Below are 15,995 nucleotides of genomic sequence, written 5' to 3'. Positions count from 1 at the left end.
GCGTCCGGGGCCTAACGCGCACAAGGCCCTTCCCCCGATCCGCTGCAGCCTCCCTGGGCCCCGTGTCCCAGCCGCGTCCTGCCTGCCTGCCTCCACCCCCCCTCCCGCCCTGCGCTGGTGTCTGGAAGCTGGGCTCTAGGGCTGGAGGGAGCCGACGTTTCCGCTTCGCTGGGGGAACCTCTTTAAACGAGCTATGCCCTACCCCGGCATCCTCTAACCAGTCAGACTCCTCCGAATCCGCTCTCCCACCATCCGTGGGGGGGGGGGGGGGGGCAGAGGAATGAAAAGCTGCAGTCATGATGGAAGGTAATCTGCTCCTCCACCTTCCTCCTCTTCGCTCCTTCTGCTGTGCTGTATGAGGCTCTGCTGGGGCTCTGTGATAATGGCTCATGCACGGCGGATGTTTTCCCCTCTCCAGCATGACGCGGCTTTCGTGTATGTATATGTGTGCGTGATGGGGCGGTGTGTGTGTGAGTGTGTGTGAGTGGATTGATAAGTGAGTAGCTGATTGAAGCTCTCTGTGGTGCGGCACCATGAGGACGACATCCTGGGGTGGCCGTGTGTGTGTGTGTGTGTGCCTAAGTGTGTGTGTTTCTATAAATCTGGTGTCAAGGTTACACACGGCTGTGGTTCACTGTTAAACATGTGTGGGTGAAGTCGACAGGGTCTGCGATGGTATCTGGGCCTCACCAGGTCGGTTACCACTTGACTATAAGGTCCAAAACAGAACCTGCTCACGGACCACTGTCACACCTGATCAACAAACCTCACACATGATTTTAAAGGTTTTTACATGACTCTATGCATTGTATTAATTCTCCCAGTGAGCAAGGCCTTCATGGTGTATGATTACTATAATGCGAAGCAGTTGTCAATAATTGGCTTGTTTATGGGTTTGTGACCAATCCTTTCTGACAGATTGTGTGCAAAACAACAGCTTGAACATCAGCTCGAGTCCACTTCACATCACGGAGAGCTCTGCTGTGTTCCAGCTAGCTGTTAGAACATTCCTCTTTAACAAACAGTACTGTGTACATTTTTTGCCTCATAATGGATTTTTGATCATAAAAGCAGGGTGTCTACAGTCAAACTGTTATTACAATCCATGTTCTGTATGAGATACCTTAATTAAAGGCAGACAGTGTTTCATGGTTGTCATGCTAGGTTAGGACATTACCGTGACATCACTGGTATTGATCACTCTACTACTAGGAGCCTACCCTCCATGACGGAGAACTTAAAGTTAACAGGATTAATTACAACAATCAGTGTTTAATTAGAGCCTCAGGGTTTGGTTCAGTCAAACTTGATAATTGGGTTACAGAAACAACCTTGTTGCAGTGCAACGTGGATGTCGTACTCTTATGTGCAGGGAGTCCTTGACATTTTGGAAAGATTTGATTAGATTCAACGTTGTCGTCACAGTGCACAGTACGAGTGTAGAGCCACAGAAATGCAAATAGCATGCAAATGGAATTGCAATTGCGAATTGGAATTGAATTGAATGTGCAAATAGTGTAGTTCATTGAAATGCAAGGTGCAAGGTTGTGTGAGAGTCTGTAGGTGTTATCCTGAGTCATGGCTGGGAGGTGGGGAGGGGTGGAAGGTTAGAGGGTGGGCTCAACATTTGAAGGTTTTTCAGGTGGACAGCTGAGGTAAAAAAAAACATTTCTGGACCTACTGGAGTGACAGTGTAAGCTTCTAGTTACACTGCATTATGGGTACATGTGTTGTTTTGAGTGGTTTTATTTCCAGGATTGCAGGACTCTCTGTCTGTTTGTCTGACTTCTTTTCTCTATATTGTAGTATCTGGTAAATGGTCAGATATAGGAGACAGTGGCGTGCATGTAGTCTTTAGGGGGAGAGGGACACATCCCAGAATCCCCTCTACCTCTTGCAGCGCTAGCCAATATCTCACAAGCTCTCATTAAGCTGGGAGATCGTCTGCATCGCGGATCCCCAGTTCTGCTCCCCGGGGAAGGCGCAGACAACATTTTGGAGATTCCACAACAGTGTGAGAAAGACCTCACATTACCTCTCCCTTCTTCGGGAGGGTAATGGTTAATCCAGTACCCGGTCCACCTTTTGTGGGACTCACCAAGATGGCAGCAGGCATTCAGGGCCTGGAGAGGGTCTAAGCTGTGCACACTCAGTAAACTGTGCCACTCTGGGTGTTGGTTTTTTCCCGTTGCCCTGATTACAGCGTGGTACGGTGCCAGCTCACAGCCCCTGAGGGCTTTGGCATCCGTTTTGGCCCAGGGTTCCTGCAGAAGCATCCCCCTCCAGTCTCCGCAAGGTGTTTTCGTGGATCCCTTCTTTCCAGTTCATTTCTTTATCCTTGTATATGGATGGTGGGCTATGCAGTGTTTATTTGGCTAATATTGCTAAAAGATGATGGCGATTATGTTTGTTGTGGGCCTGGGTGGGTTCTCAGACTCTATCTGTACATGGGCATGGCACATACAGGCTTCACTCTATACTTGTATGTGCAATTTCAATCTGTACCTTGGTTCAAAAGAAACGTTTTCCACACGCTCTCGTTTGTTCCTCTCTTCCTTCAATCTCTCCGAATCCTTCCATCGTCCTACTTGACGATAGAACCTCATGTTGTCCAAGTGTTACAGTTAACCCCCCTGTTTGTGATAGGTCGGTCCCTCTCTCTAACTCAGCGTCTCTCCTGCTCTGTGCGATTCCTCGTTAGGACTGAAAAAACGGACGAGGAAGGCCTTTGGGTTACGGAGGAAGGAGAAGGACAGCGACCCCACGTGAGTGTGCTCGTGCGCTCCTCATGAATGCAGTTAGAGACTCCAGCGACTATCGAAACGCTGCATTATTTAACCTCCAAAAAGCATGTTTCGAAAAGACTGTCCCTAAAACTCAGTGACACCAAAGATCAGTTTTAGGGAAGTTCTATGGGTGTATGTGAAGCCCTCTGTGACATTGCTTGTAAAAAGGGCTGTACAAATACATTTTGATTTGATTTGACCAGTTTTAGGCTGTTGGCCTAACAGTTGATCTTGTTCCAAGATGTTGGTGTTATACTGATCTGTGCTCTGTCTCCTTACACAGCAGTTCACCTGGCAGAGAGGGAGCTGTAAGTCCAACAATAAATACTTAATGTCATGTATAAATATGTTACTATAGTTACCATCTTTTCTTATGTTGGATAATCCTTTCCTGTCATTTAGTTTACAAAAAATACCCTGACCAAAATGTCCCAGACTATATACAGTATATCCATTTCTGCATCATAATGTCTAATATTTGTGGGATATACATTTATATTGCTATTATAACCCTATAGTTGCTTTTTTATGTTATTTCATTCATCCCAGAAGAAGACCAATGGGGCTGCTAACGGCTACAATGGCGAGATTGATTGGGGCCGTTATGTAAGTGTCTCACCTAGTCTACCATCACTTTCTGCATGCTCCTAGATCAGGGCTGTCCGGCGCTGTTTCTGGAGACCTCATCTACTGTAGCCTGGTCCTGTAGGTCCTTTAGCCTGCAACACATTTCATCAGGTCTTCCCTGGCTGTGCTGAGGGAAGGATGGTTATGTAACGAGTCTTGGGAGAGGGACAGTTTGTCCCGTGTGAGTCAGAGGGAGTCGAACGGCGGCGCAGAGTGTTGGCACGAGGAAAATAAGTGTTTGGTTGTGCACATGACATGACCAATGAGAATGGGTCCTTCTGTGTGTGTGCCCACCTCCCTCCCTCCCTCCCTCCCCCCCCCCCCCCCCCCCCCCTCCCTCCCTGTTTCAGACTTCCCCGGATGTGGACGACGAGGGCTTCAGTCTTCGGCCGGGGGAAGAGGGAGAAGATATCCTTCCACAGTATAGCAGAAGGTCACTGGGGACACTGCCTGCACTATTGACCTGTTTAACTGGGCGAAATGTTGGACGAGTGCTTCTCAGTGTTAAATAGGCCAAATCAATAGACCCTCATCTCTCTCTCCCTTTCTTTCTCTCTCTCTCTCTCTCTCTCTCTCTCTCTCTCTCTCTCTCTCTCTCCCTTTCTCTCTCTCTCTCTCTCTCTCTCTCTCTCTCTCTCTCTCTCTCTCTCTCTTTCTCTCGCTCTCTCTCTTGCCCTCTCTCTCTCTGGTACACATGGAATGAAAACTTGACTGCTGGATGCAACAGTGCCAGAGGATAGGAGGTAGAATTGGACTCCAATTGAAGTCACCTCTAAAACTAGCTCAAAGTCAGAAGGTATTTCTCTACATAGAACATAGACATGTTGTAGAGCTAGAATGGCTGTCAGGGCGAAGGCTTAGCACATCGACCTGTGCTGCCGAAAGGTTTTGTGTTTGTGTAATCGGACCTGAGAACTGTCGTTAGGGACAGAGAACCTTAAGGTGGAGCAGTAAGGGATATCAGAGAGGACGTGGAGGTGTCTGTTACAGACGGCGCAGCGTGTTCGACAACCACACAGGTTCCAGTCCTTCTGTCATGTCCATGTTCTTTAAGTGTAGCTTGCTTAAGGTACATCATCTCTTCACATCAAGGCAGGGCAAAGCTGGCATCTTACGCCTCTGACAGAAATACCCTGCGTATAGCGAACGCCTCATTGAGTAAACGTTGAGAGAAAAGTGGCTTGTCCTTGACCAGACCTCACCAGCTCCCAAAGGCAAGCAGTTCTTCTCCTCCAGCGAATCGGAGGACGAGGAGGACAGCAAGAAGAAGTTCAAGATCAAGATCAAGCCCCTGCCCTCGGACAGCGGCAGGTGCTCCGTCCCCTCCATGGACGAGCTGAAGGCCTCGGTGGGAGGCCTGGCTCTCTCCCCCTCGCTGGTGAGAACGCCCCGTCTGCCATCCGTCCCCACCAGGCGCCTGTCTAGCGCGTACCAGTGCAGCGTTTGGAGTCTTGAAGCTGTCGTCGTCAGTGGAACCAGAAATCGGGCTCACATCTCATTGGTTCTCTCTCTCTTTTTCTCTCTTCTTTGTCTTTATGTCTCTCTGTCGCTGCCATGTTTTCCCCGGGTAGAGGAGAAGTCCGGTAAGTCCTTTTTTATTATCTCTCATCTCACTGGCCCAGATCTTGAGAGAGCATTGCATGAAGTCGCTCTGTTTACCTACCTTGGCGGTTTACAAATACCTCATTTGGGGGTGTTGCATTGTATATCTGTCCCCCTCTGTGCATGTTGTCCCATAGTCCCTCCATCATTCTGCATTCAGCCTTCACATCCTTCGAAACACTTCCAAAGAACCCCTTCCCTGTTCGAACTTCACTTTTTGTTCAAGCCTTACTTGAAACTCGCTCGTTACAAAATGTGCAGCTGAATCCGAGCTGTAGCAAACATAACACCTGTTTCCCAGCCTGGTGATTTAGCTGTGTTCCAGCTGCAGGTTTTTAAAACATTTTTAACCAGATTCCATGTGTGGTAACACTGAGAAGGGGGAGCTGGCCAGGCTGATACTGTGAGGTGTTAAGTCTGTCGCTGCATCATATAGGCTTGTCCTCCCAGGAGTTCAGTAAGGACGGGTTTGTTTTTAGTTTGGGTCCATTTGACTGATCTGTCACTCACTCTCTGACCAGGTGTGTTCTCTCTTCCTTTTTGCTGGTCTCAGAGACGCAGTCCGGTGAGTCGCCCCCTGCTGGCTTCATGCAGAACTTGCCTTACCAGAGTGAAACATGCTTGGCTTTGCTTGTGTCTACACAGGTTGATAGGATGTGTTTATGATTGTGTTTAATTTATGCCGAAAATGTTTTCATTTGGTTTCAGGGACCGATAAAGAGACACCTGTCTTGTAAGTACACTATTTTGTGGCTATATTCAGCTGTGCTTGGATACGTTGAGTTGCATTGTGACTTTGCCCAGTCTGATGTGTGAGCCTGAATGTTCTCCGCAGGTGAGGAGATCGCCAGACCCAGACGCTCGACTCCAACGCCAAGCCCCGCCCCCGAAACACCAAGGTCAGACTTCAGAGTACATTCTATCAGGAACAAATGACTCCTTTGTGATCTCCAGCTAGTTGAGAAATTGATTATCAGTCCGATTCCAGATGGATTTATTTTCGAACTGATAACTGTCATGCTGATATTTGTATGTTTATGTGTGTTTTATGTGTGAATCTCCCTTGCAGTGACAGAGTATCCCAGAATCCTTCAGCTTTCTTTGGTCCTCCTCCTGAGACTACGCACAGCATACAAAGATATGACGGTATCTCACAGATAGAAATACATTTGTCTTTGCATGTGGGTGTGTGTGTGTGTCATTCATTTCTCCATTCATCGCCTGTCCCTGTGGTTTGTCCCATGGTAGTGGTCCCTAAGGAGTCATCGGAAGCATGGAGTGACTCCAGACCCCAGCCAGACTCCCCTCTGTCCAGGGGCTTTCCGACAGGAGGTAACTCAAGTTCACATGAAGAAACAATGCCTTTTCATTCCGTGGATACCGTTTGTGTCCTAATATACACAATTGAATTATGTAGGGGTGAGTGAACTTACAGCAGCTAAGACACTTCTCTTTGCAGCTCCTCCTCCACTTCCTCCCAAGAAAATCCCAAGTAGTCATGGGTACTCCTCAGAATCTTCTGGTAACTAATCAACCAATGTGCCTTGGCATTTATTTTGTGTGCTTCATGTTTTGAATGTCATTTTGATAAACCACCTTCCTGACTCCTCACAGCCGATCTACCCAATGGCAGAGCTCTCCGAAGCCCTGCTCCCATCTATCTCAACATCCAATCACCGGCTTCCTACAGAGGCTCCCCGGTGCCTGACCTGGACGATGTGTTTGGCCCGGTGGACAACCTGCGAACCAGTGAGGACAGAGCGTCACCCAGATGGGTCAGCTTCAGCGAGAGGCCGCCCCCTCCAGATGAACCCGCCCCTCCCCCACCCCCCTCCTCCCCTCCACCAGACACCCCCTCCTCCGCATCCTCCCCCTCCTCCCCCTGCCTCTCCCCTGGACCCCCGCCAGACGAGCCCCCTCCTTCCCCACCCGCGTTCTCCCCCTCCTCCTTGCCACCCTTCTCTCCCCCAGACTCGCCCCCCTCCATTGTCCTCGGACCACCTCCCGATGAGCCGGCACCCCCCCTGCCACCAGATTTCTCCCCGCCAGACTCCCTGCCCTCCTGCCTGGACCGGGAGCTGCAAGATCTGTACGCGGCTGACCTAGAGGCACTGGAGCTGTCTCAGTACATGTCCTCCCCTGCCCCCACCAGCCCCGTGCCTCCCCTGCCTGCAGAGCGCTCCCCCAGGGCAGGCATCCCTCCACCCCTGGTCCTGGGGGCCACCGGGGGGAAGAGAACCCCGGAGGGAGCTTACCTGAGGGAGGAGCTGCCTGACTTCATGGCCTCACCCAGGGAGCTAACCCCCGGCTTCCGGGGCACCCCTCCCCCCCTCCCTCCAGCAACCTACAGGTCTATCGTCTCCTCACCCGGACCCTACTCTGGCAGCGGTGAGCAACGCGACAGTCCATGTACGCTGCGCTGCACAAGCATTTTGGGACCCATGGAATCATGTCTGACCTTCCTCTGTTATTTTCCCAGGCCCCTCCTCTCCAGCTCGTCCTGTTACGCCCCTCTCGGGTGGCAGTCCAGTCCCTCCTCCTCCCCCTCCAAGACCCTCCTCTCGGCCCAAACTGCCGCCTGGGAAACCCTTTGGTGACCTGGTATGGACCTTTCCTGAATCCCAACACACACAGGCTAGACACACAATGATCTGATTACAACTTTCTTGTGAGTTGTGAGTTGTATTTAAGTGTGCTGATGGAACCAGGCCAGCTTTTTCTGCCACAGTTCTTGAGAGTGGCTTAGTCCTGGGTATGTCACCGCAGTCAAATTCTCAAGGGGGTCGTGGGGGTCCTCTTGGCTTCCACAGACTCGGCCCTTCAGTCCTCCGGTCTCCGGCAGCCCCCCGCCCGTTGCCCCGCTGGCCAGGGCAGAGAGCTCCTCCTCCATCTCCTCCTTCACCTCTGTGAGCGCAGCCTCCACCCCCACTCTGGGGAGGGACCTCAACTTATCCGCCACAGGTGAGAATACACACATAGCATTTGCATGTACATTTAGTCATTTAGCAGACGCTCTTATCCAGAGCAACTTACAGTATGTACAAGGACGTTCCCCCCCGAGGCAAGTAGGGTGAAGTGCCTTGCCCAAGGACACACATCATTTGGCGCAGCGGGGAATTGATTCGGCAACCTTCTGATTACTAGCCCGACTCCCTCACCGCTCAGCCATCTGACACCCCTCACACACACACACATAAACATACACACACCCAGGTGCTGCTGTATCAACCTTTCAGCCTGCCTGATCACTTTGTGATGACCTTGAAACGTTGACGTGGTTCGTTTCGCCGATGACATGCCTAATGGCCCTCGTAGCAAATAACAACACGGCTCACAGACTAGCATTCATGTCGTGCTTTCAAACGGGCCAATCCCATCATGTCCATCTCTCGTCTTTACCCATCATTGGCCCAGCTTCACCTCCACCATCATGTGATGGGCCTAACTGTCTGTTAACTCATCCTGCTGTCCTTCTCTCCCCCTGTCCATCCATCCATCTGTCCGTCTTGTGTCCCTCTCTCTGTCACCCCCCCCTCCCCCACTCAGAGGGCCCGCACCCTTCCCTGGTATGGTTTGACCATGGCAGGTTTTATTTGTCCTTTGAAGGTGAGTCGCACCAGTGCACTTGCTCAACCTTGCATGACCCTGCCCCATGTTCCTGTCCTCCCGGTGTACATCGCTACCCTCGCCCACGAGATACTCCCTAATTCCTGCTAATCATCAGAATTTCCTACATCCTCTCCATCTAGGTCCTTCCCATCTTCATACCTTCCTCCCTCTAGGAAGTATGGCTTCTATGTGGGACAAGATCCAGTAGCCAGGTGTATTTGATGTAGATGAAAGTGAAAGAGTGAGGTTGTTAATCCACTGTGTGTGTGAATGTGTGTGTGTTAGGGTGCTCCAGAGGACCCAGTCCGCTCACTATGGGATCCCAGGACACCCTGCCTGTGGCAGCTGCTTTCACAGAGACCATCAACGCCTATTTCAAAGGAGCTGACCCCAGCAGGTTAGACAGCATGCACCTTGCAGACAGAACACCCTGACTGACTGAAAATGTACAAACATAACACTTTGTAACACAACCCTTGGTAACGTAACACTTTGCGTCGTAACACTTGTTCATGCAAATACTTAGTCACATTTGCCAACTTAACACAAACTAACATAAGTTGATGTGAGTATTGAGACTGATGGCGTGTCTTCTCTCTTCTTGCTGCAGGTGTGTGGTGAAGATCACCGGGGAGATGGTCCTCTCCTTCCCAGCAGGCATCACCAGACACTTTGCCAGCCACCCATCTCAGCCCATCCTGACCTTTAGCGTTAGCAACTATAGCCGTCTGGAGCAGGTGCTACCCAATCCGCAACTACTGTGCTGGTGAGGAGGCCGTCACAGAACACACTGACTCATGTGGTCCTCGTCATGGCCAGGGTTTGGATCTCATTCTTGGCTGTGTTCTAGATGTAGGGTGCCGTGTGTTAACTACGTGCTCTTATGGTTCTTCCCATTGGCACTTATTTGCTTTTCACAATGTATGCTTCATGCTTTGGCAAGCCACAATGTTTTTGGGTCTATCTCGTTGTTTATGATCATTGACCTGTGCACTTTTGTAAAGCTCTCTCTTGGAAGTCGCTTTGGATAAAAACGTCTGTAAATTAATAAATGTAAATGTTAAGTAAATGTGTGTAGTGAGACTGAGCCACAGTGTTTCTGTGAGGGGAGTCAGGTGGCTGAGCGGTTAGGGAATCAAGCTTGTAATGAGAAGGTTTCCGGTTTGATACCTGGCCGCGCAGAATTATGTTTTGTCCTTGGGCAAGGCATTTCATCCTACTTGCCTCAGGGACTGTCGCTGTATTTACTGTAAGTCGCTCTGGATAAGAGTGTCTGCTAAATGACTAAATGTAAATGTAGTGATGCCTGAAAAGGTGTCATGGTTTCCAAAAGGTTTCCATGCTGACTACTTGATGGCTTGACTATCCCCCCAGTGATCTGAGCTTTAAGTCCACTTTGATTATATTGGATTATTCATGGTTATTCTTTTAGGATGTCATCTGACTTGCTTTTGATGGTGTTATAGCGATACCACTATGCCAGATGTGGACACCAAGGAATTCTGGGTGAACATGCCAAACCTGATGAGTCATCTGAGGAGAGTGGCTGACCAGAAGCCTCAAGCCACCTACTACAACGTGGACATGATCAAGTATCAAGTGAGAGGATCACCATTGCATCATCATATTCATAAAAATGATAGTGCATCATGTGTTTATTTGGCACAGAACTTTTTCTTTGAAATGTCCCATTGTATCTCTATCTTTTTATTTATTAAAAAGATTTGGCATCAAAAATAATTTTTATGGTACATAACAGACATGTCAAGAGGCAAAAAAAAGCCTCTGGTGAAGATGGGATTGGGATTTATATGAATGGGATGACAGAATACAGTGGATTACAATATTACAGTCCTAGATCAACAGTCCTACATCTGTCCCAGGTGTCATCAGATGGGATCCAGTCCACTCCTCTGAACGTGGCAGTGAGTTGGCGAGGTGACGCCACCAGCACTGACCTCAGGATAGACTACAAATACAACACTGAGGCCATGGCCACCCCCGCGCCGCTCCACGACATCAATTTCCTGGTTCCCGTGGACGGGGGAGTTGCCAAACTTCAAGCCATGATCCCCCCAGCCATCTGGTAAGTAAGGTTTCAGATCCTGGTGTGAGCCAATCAAGGCTGATTGGTTCAAATGCTGCTCTAATAAATGTAATAATCTAATAATTGTGCAAATTACAAACCAATCATCTGTTGGGAGATATTATCAGCCGAAACTGACTCTGAGCTTATATATATATATATATATATTGTAACCCCTATCTATAACGGACCCCCAAAAAATCGATACCAGTCTTGCTCTAGCACAAACATCATTGTAGGGGTTTTTCGAAATGCTTTCCTGGTCTCTCACAACATTTCCTGACTGGGTGTTATTTTCCTGCCACAGGAACCCGGAGCATCAGACCATGCTATGGAAGATCCACAGCCTTTCCCAGCGGTCGGAAAATGGAGGCAAGTGTCATCCTCTTCCTTCTTAGACCTCCCTTCTCTTGTTCTACTGTTGTTCAGCGTTGTCAGCATCCCCATCTTCATGCCTCATCCTTCATCTCAATCCCCCTCCAGGCGTGGGGGCCTTACTGGGGAGGTTCCAGTTGACGGATGGTCCTAGTAAACCTTCCCAGTTGGCAGTGCAGTTCACCAGTGAGGGCAGCACTCTCTCTGGCTGTGACATCCAGCTGGTGGGGACTGGCTATAGGCTTTCCCTCGTCAAGAAGAGGTTCGCCGCAGGTCAGTTCATATGCCAGAGTTAACGTAACACTTTGTGGGCTGCATCATTAAAACACTCCATAGAGCGTTGAACCACAGAAGACATGGGACTGAACCTGGGTACCCGACTTTTTCTGCCTTCAAACATGCTCCAACGTTCCATTGTTCAACATGGTTTTGAATTTTTCTATGAGCAGAAAGAGACTGGCACTCAGGGTTTGAGAATCCAACCATTTGTTCACTGCAGTTCATCCACTGAATGGCCTGACTGAGTTCTCTCTGCTTGTGGCCTTTGCAGGGAAGTATTTGGCCGACAATTAGTCCACACTGTTGTAAAAGAAGCTAAAATGGAACAATGGATTGTGAGAATAAGAGACGGGGAATGGATCGCACACTTAAAACATGGCATCAACAGAGAAACTTCTGGGACTTCTTTCACTTCTGTTATGATGATGCATGTTGGACTAAACCAGGATGTAGTCAACACTCCAGGGTATAATTTTACTGTAAAACACATTTTATTCAGTAGTGTCACTGCTGAGTTTATGCAAATAGTACCAGTTTTTGTTGTTGCAGCCACTGGGTTTTGGAGGCAAATCACAAAGCACATTTAACCCCAATTAGCATAGTTACTCATCCTTCATGAGTCCATACAGTGACCCAGCCTTATTTGAGAGAAGTTTATAAATAGAAAGTTATAAAAAAATATTCTTAGCAGAAAAATACTGTAATTAATGTCACATTTGTCTAAATTGAGAATAAAGGTAATTCCTTTCCTGAGCCAAGTTAGTGTAACATTTTGATGGATGACATTATTCAGCGTTTTTTCTATTTGATCTTGTTGACACATTCATCAACCAGCACCTGATGTAAGGTCATGACAAATTAGTGGTGTTTTCCCAATTACGGAGTAAACAATATGGCTGCCTTTTCTAGCAGGAACAAGGAGTTAATAGGTGCGTTCGACTTCATGCAGCGCCGGTGTCGCCTGCAGCCGCCTGCAGCCCGGCTGACTTGAAGCAGCCAATGGCATTCTCAGCTTCAAGGCAGCCGACTGCAGCCGACTGCAGCCGACTGTCGGCGCCGCCGGCGCAGCATGACGTCGAACGCACCTAATGTGTGTTGACTACTACAAAACAGGTTAATATCGTAGAATATCATAGAAACCTCCAATAACTGTTTATTGAGAATACAATACCATGTGATGTATGTCCCCTTTATTATTTAAATTTCTTGTTTTTCCACCATGTGGAGTAAATAGATGTTTTATCATTTTCTAAAAGCAATATTTAAAATCGGTATGTAAAAATTGTAAATACGAAAGACGTTTCCTGATCTGATATATGTTTGGAAATATGAGTGTATGTGTATTGTTTAAGAATACATTGGTGTTGTTAGACCTTAAATGGAACATTGCAGCACTTTTTAGACAATAATTCATGTTTTTTTCCGCGTGGAAATTACTGTGACATGTCCATGATTTAAAAAATAAGTAAAATATGGCGCATGTAATTTGCATCACTTAAACCGTTAATCATCATCACCCCAACTTTATTCTGTACTCCAGTGCAAATCCGTTTCATTTTAGGATGTTAAGATAAAAACGATATGGAAAGCAAAATATTAAACATGAGTCATAGTCTGTGACGAGGAGTAGAGAACTTCACTTGCTGTAAATTCCACGTTCTACATTGTGGTTGCACCTGAGAACTGACACTAGCCTACCTTTAGCATGTTTCCCAAGTATTGCACCACCTTGATAGATTACAGTCAACGTCATCCTCTCTTTCCCGACATAGGCTACACACGAACATTTTTATGGCATCAGTAATTGCTTCCTAAGTTTGATGCCATCCACGCCGTGTGTTTTGAACATTACATTTTATAGAATGTTTTGAAGCGTCCTGGTTGCATCACAATATTCACGTTATTTAAGTCAAACTCGTTTTAGTAAAAGTACAAAATAAAGAAAAATAATAAATAAACGGCTGTTTGTTATTTTTTTTTCTTTATTTTAAGCCTTCAAGTAGGCTTACAATATAATTTCCCTTCATTTTGATCACACAAGCGGTAATCATAATTGCAGCAATTTATATAGGCCTAGTGCTTAGCTACGTTAATTTGCCTTATGGATTTGCATATTTCTAGTGACATAATTACATTCTTTCTGTACGTTCGTTTTATTTTTCTATAATAATACTGTTCTGTCTGTAATGTATTCATTGGACACTGCGCCGGACACTAAATATGCAAACATTTCATGTACATTTCCCATCCAAAGATTTTAAGAGTAATTATATAAAAATGAATATCATGTATTATCTGTTTTACTTGGTAATAAAGACCTGAAGAATATTGGGTATTGAAATGTGACTCAATTTGTTGTGCATTGCGGATCTATCTGCAGAGTGTGTATTAGGCCTACCCGGAGGTCGTTGGAGTTTCTACTGAGTTGTCATCGTGCTCACAAGCGGACTAGACGGATGTTTTTAATGAATTTAGTGACAGGTCCCTTTAAAACTTTTCTAGTGCTTGAATGGAAAACTCCTCCCCTAAAGCTGAGTGTTGTCAAGACAACACGATACTCTGGGTGGCTAGAATGTTTCCTGTTTGGTTCATGAAATTCGAAAGGTAAGAATGTAGATTTCCATTAGAATGGTTTGTTTTTCATTTGGAAATCTCTCCACTTGGGTCAGAACGTTGGGAAATCGATACATTCTGTGGGCTTCATTTGTGGATAATGGACTGGACTTGCTCTTAAACACTTATCTGTTCAGTGTTGACAATGTGTAATTGATATTGGCTCTATAATTTTAGCTCAGCAAATAAAAAGCCACTTTTGCGTATATTATAGGTTAACTATAAACACACATTGTAATGTCAGTAGTCATAAAACCTATTAAATAAGTAATCAATCATGTCTGTTTACAGCTACAAACGAACATCATAGCTCAATCATTCCTAGAAAAAACAAATTCATTCTATGAAGAAAAGACTAAAAACCTAGAGTTAGTATGTCTGACCTGGCTAAGGAGAAAGCAGCTCGTCTCTTGAAGAAGAGAGCCAGCGTGTCTTCCCTTGGCAGCCATGAGGTCAAAGCCAAGGAAACAGCTGGTAGGACGAAGGAGTGAGTATTGCCTGTCAACCCTCTATCTATATTCAACATGTACAGTACTTATATGTAAAATACTATGTAATGTAGGACATGACACGGTCTATAGTGATGTTGTATTATGAATGCCATTTGTATTTAACAAATTTTGACTTCTAGCTCCTTAAGTACTGTATCTTACATGGATGAGCCAGGTCACCATGACGATAACCTCAGGCCTGCTGTTCAAATGGAAAACACTTACCAGATGGGTGAGCCAATCATTTCCTTTATCCTTTAACCTGCACTTCCTGATAGACATATGGTAACCCGAGTGGTTCATCAGTAATTGGCTGACCTCCTTTGTTTTTGCATTGCGGTTTAGGACCCTACCGGCGCTTCCCTGTCATCACTGTCAATGATATTCTGAAGGATGTACTCGCCAGCTACTTGCAAGAGGAGAAGTATGAGGCCGACCTATGCCGGCAAATGACAAAAACCATATCTGAGGTACGTGATTCAACTCAGGAACACACGTTGTAGCTAGAACACTGCTGTTAAGAATGCCATGTCTACCTATCCTTTCCAGGTGATTAAGGGCAGGGTGAAGGAACTGATGGTTCCTCGTTATAAGATCATCGTTCTCATCAGCATCGGACAGCTCGGTGCCCAGAATGTGCGCATGGGCAGTCGCTGTCTGTGGGACTCGTCCAACGACACCTTCTCCTCACACACCTTCAAGAACAGCTCTCTCTTTGCCGTGGCCAATGTCTACGCTGTTTACTTTGAGTGAGTCACAGTCACGGATAACTGCCATGGGCTTCAGATACACTGGGAAAGGCTTCATGCCCTTCTTTAACCTTAGATACTGGGTCTCATAAATCCGATACATTTGATGTGTTTATTGTCATGTTTGAAACATATCAGCATGCAGGTGATTTGGGTAGTTTCCTAGAGTTCTAATTGAGGCACCCTCTGATGAACTGGGTGAATGTGTTTCTACAGAGAGGCTCCACACATTGTTGTTTTGCTAGTACTGCAGCCAGAGTTGTTTTCAGAAAGTATAAAGATAAGGTGGCCTAAAGAAGAGGGGGAAAGTGTGTACATGGAGTGTAACTTTTTTTTCCCAAATATTTTTTCAAATATTTATGACGTCCAAAACGACCACATTTTATAGGTGCTGGCTTCATCGAGACATTCTAATACTAAATGATGTACATCTCAATGCTAGACCATTTTACGTCCAAGCAACCTTATGACTGTTTAGAACTAGCTTGTTTACCTGTGTGTATACTGTCATCATACTTTTGTCTTGGTAGGTCATCTCTATTTGCACTAAAGTATGTTTGGTTTGTCAGCAACCATGCCTTGAGAAAGAAATAATGTTTCTCACTGAGAAAATGTTGTCATTGGTTTAAGTTTGGGACTTGCTCCTTAAAATGAAAATAAAAAGAGAGATCAGTACAGAATTGTATTGATGATTTATTGTACATATGTTCTGTGAAGGAAAAGGCATTGCCACTGTCATGATGTTTTGCTGATTCATTGAAGCCATCCAAATATGGGA

The 15,995-nt window shown here is 46.5% G+C and overlaps 2 protein-coding genes across 2 annotated transcripts; both read left to right on the top strand.

Moving 5' to 3' along the window:
• Positions 1-237: 237 nt before the first annotated feature.
• LOC146271082 (SH3-containing GRB2-like protein 3-interacting protein 1) lies at positions 238-13,692 on the top strand. Its single transcript, XM_084708448.1, has 23 exons — positions 238-306; positions 2,702-2,765; positions 3,070-3,094; positions 3,336-3,392; positions 3,764-3,821; positions 4,616-4,791; positions 4,985-4,996; positions 5,569-5,580; positions 5,724-5,748; positions 5,851-5,914; positions 6,085-6,161; positions 6,264-6,347; positions 6,475-6,537; positions 6,630-7,403; positions 7,495-7,616; positions 7,826-7,976; positions 8,910-9,021; positions 9,235-9,390; positions 10,091-10,223; positions 10,508-10,710; positions 11,018-11,082; positions 11,194-11,358; positions 11,636-13,692. The coding sequence occupies exons 1-23, from the start codon at positions 297-299 to the stop codon at positions 11,656-11,658; spliced, it is 2,631 nt and encodes an 876-aa protein (XP_084564574.1). The 5' UTR covers positions 238-296; the 3' UTR covers positions 11,659-13,692.
• A 231-nt stretch (positions 13,693-13,923) lies between these two features.
• dynlt5 (dynein light chain Tctex-type family member 5) lies at positions 13,924-15,887 on the top strand. The gene is made up of 5 exons (XM_084708043.1): positions 13,924-13,968; positions 14,269-14,464; positions 14,609-14,700; positions 14,814-14,938; positions 15,018-15,887. The coding sequence occupies exons 2-5, from the start codon at positions 14,352-14,354 to the stop codon at positions 15,219-15,221; spliced, it is 534 nt and encodes a 177-aa protein (XP_084564169.1). The 5' UTR covers positions 13,924-13,968; positions 14,269-14,351; the 3' UTR covers positions 15,222-15,887.
• The last annotated feature ends 108 nt before the right edge of the window (positions 15,888-15,995 follow it).

Source organism: Hypomesus nipponensis, chromosome 10, assembly GCF_054491055.1.
Source record: "Hypomesus nipponensis isolate SF chromosome 10, ASM5449105v1, whole genome shotgun sequence".
Classification (NCBI taxonomy): domain Eukaryota; kingdom Metazoa; phylum Chordata; class Actinopteri; order Osmeriformes; family Osmeridae; genus Hypomesus; species Hypomesus nipponensis.
Note: the sequence above shows the minus strand (reverse complement) of the source record. Positions and strands in the feature narration are given on the sequence as shown.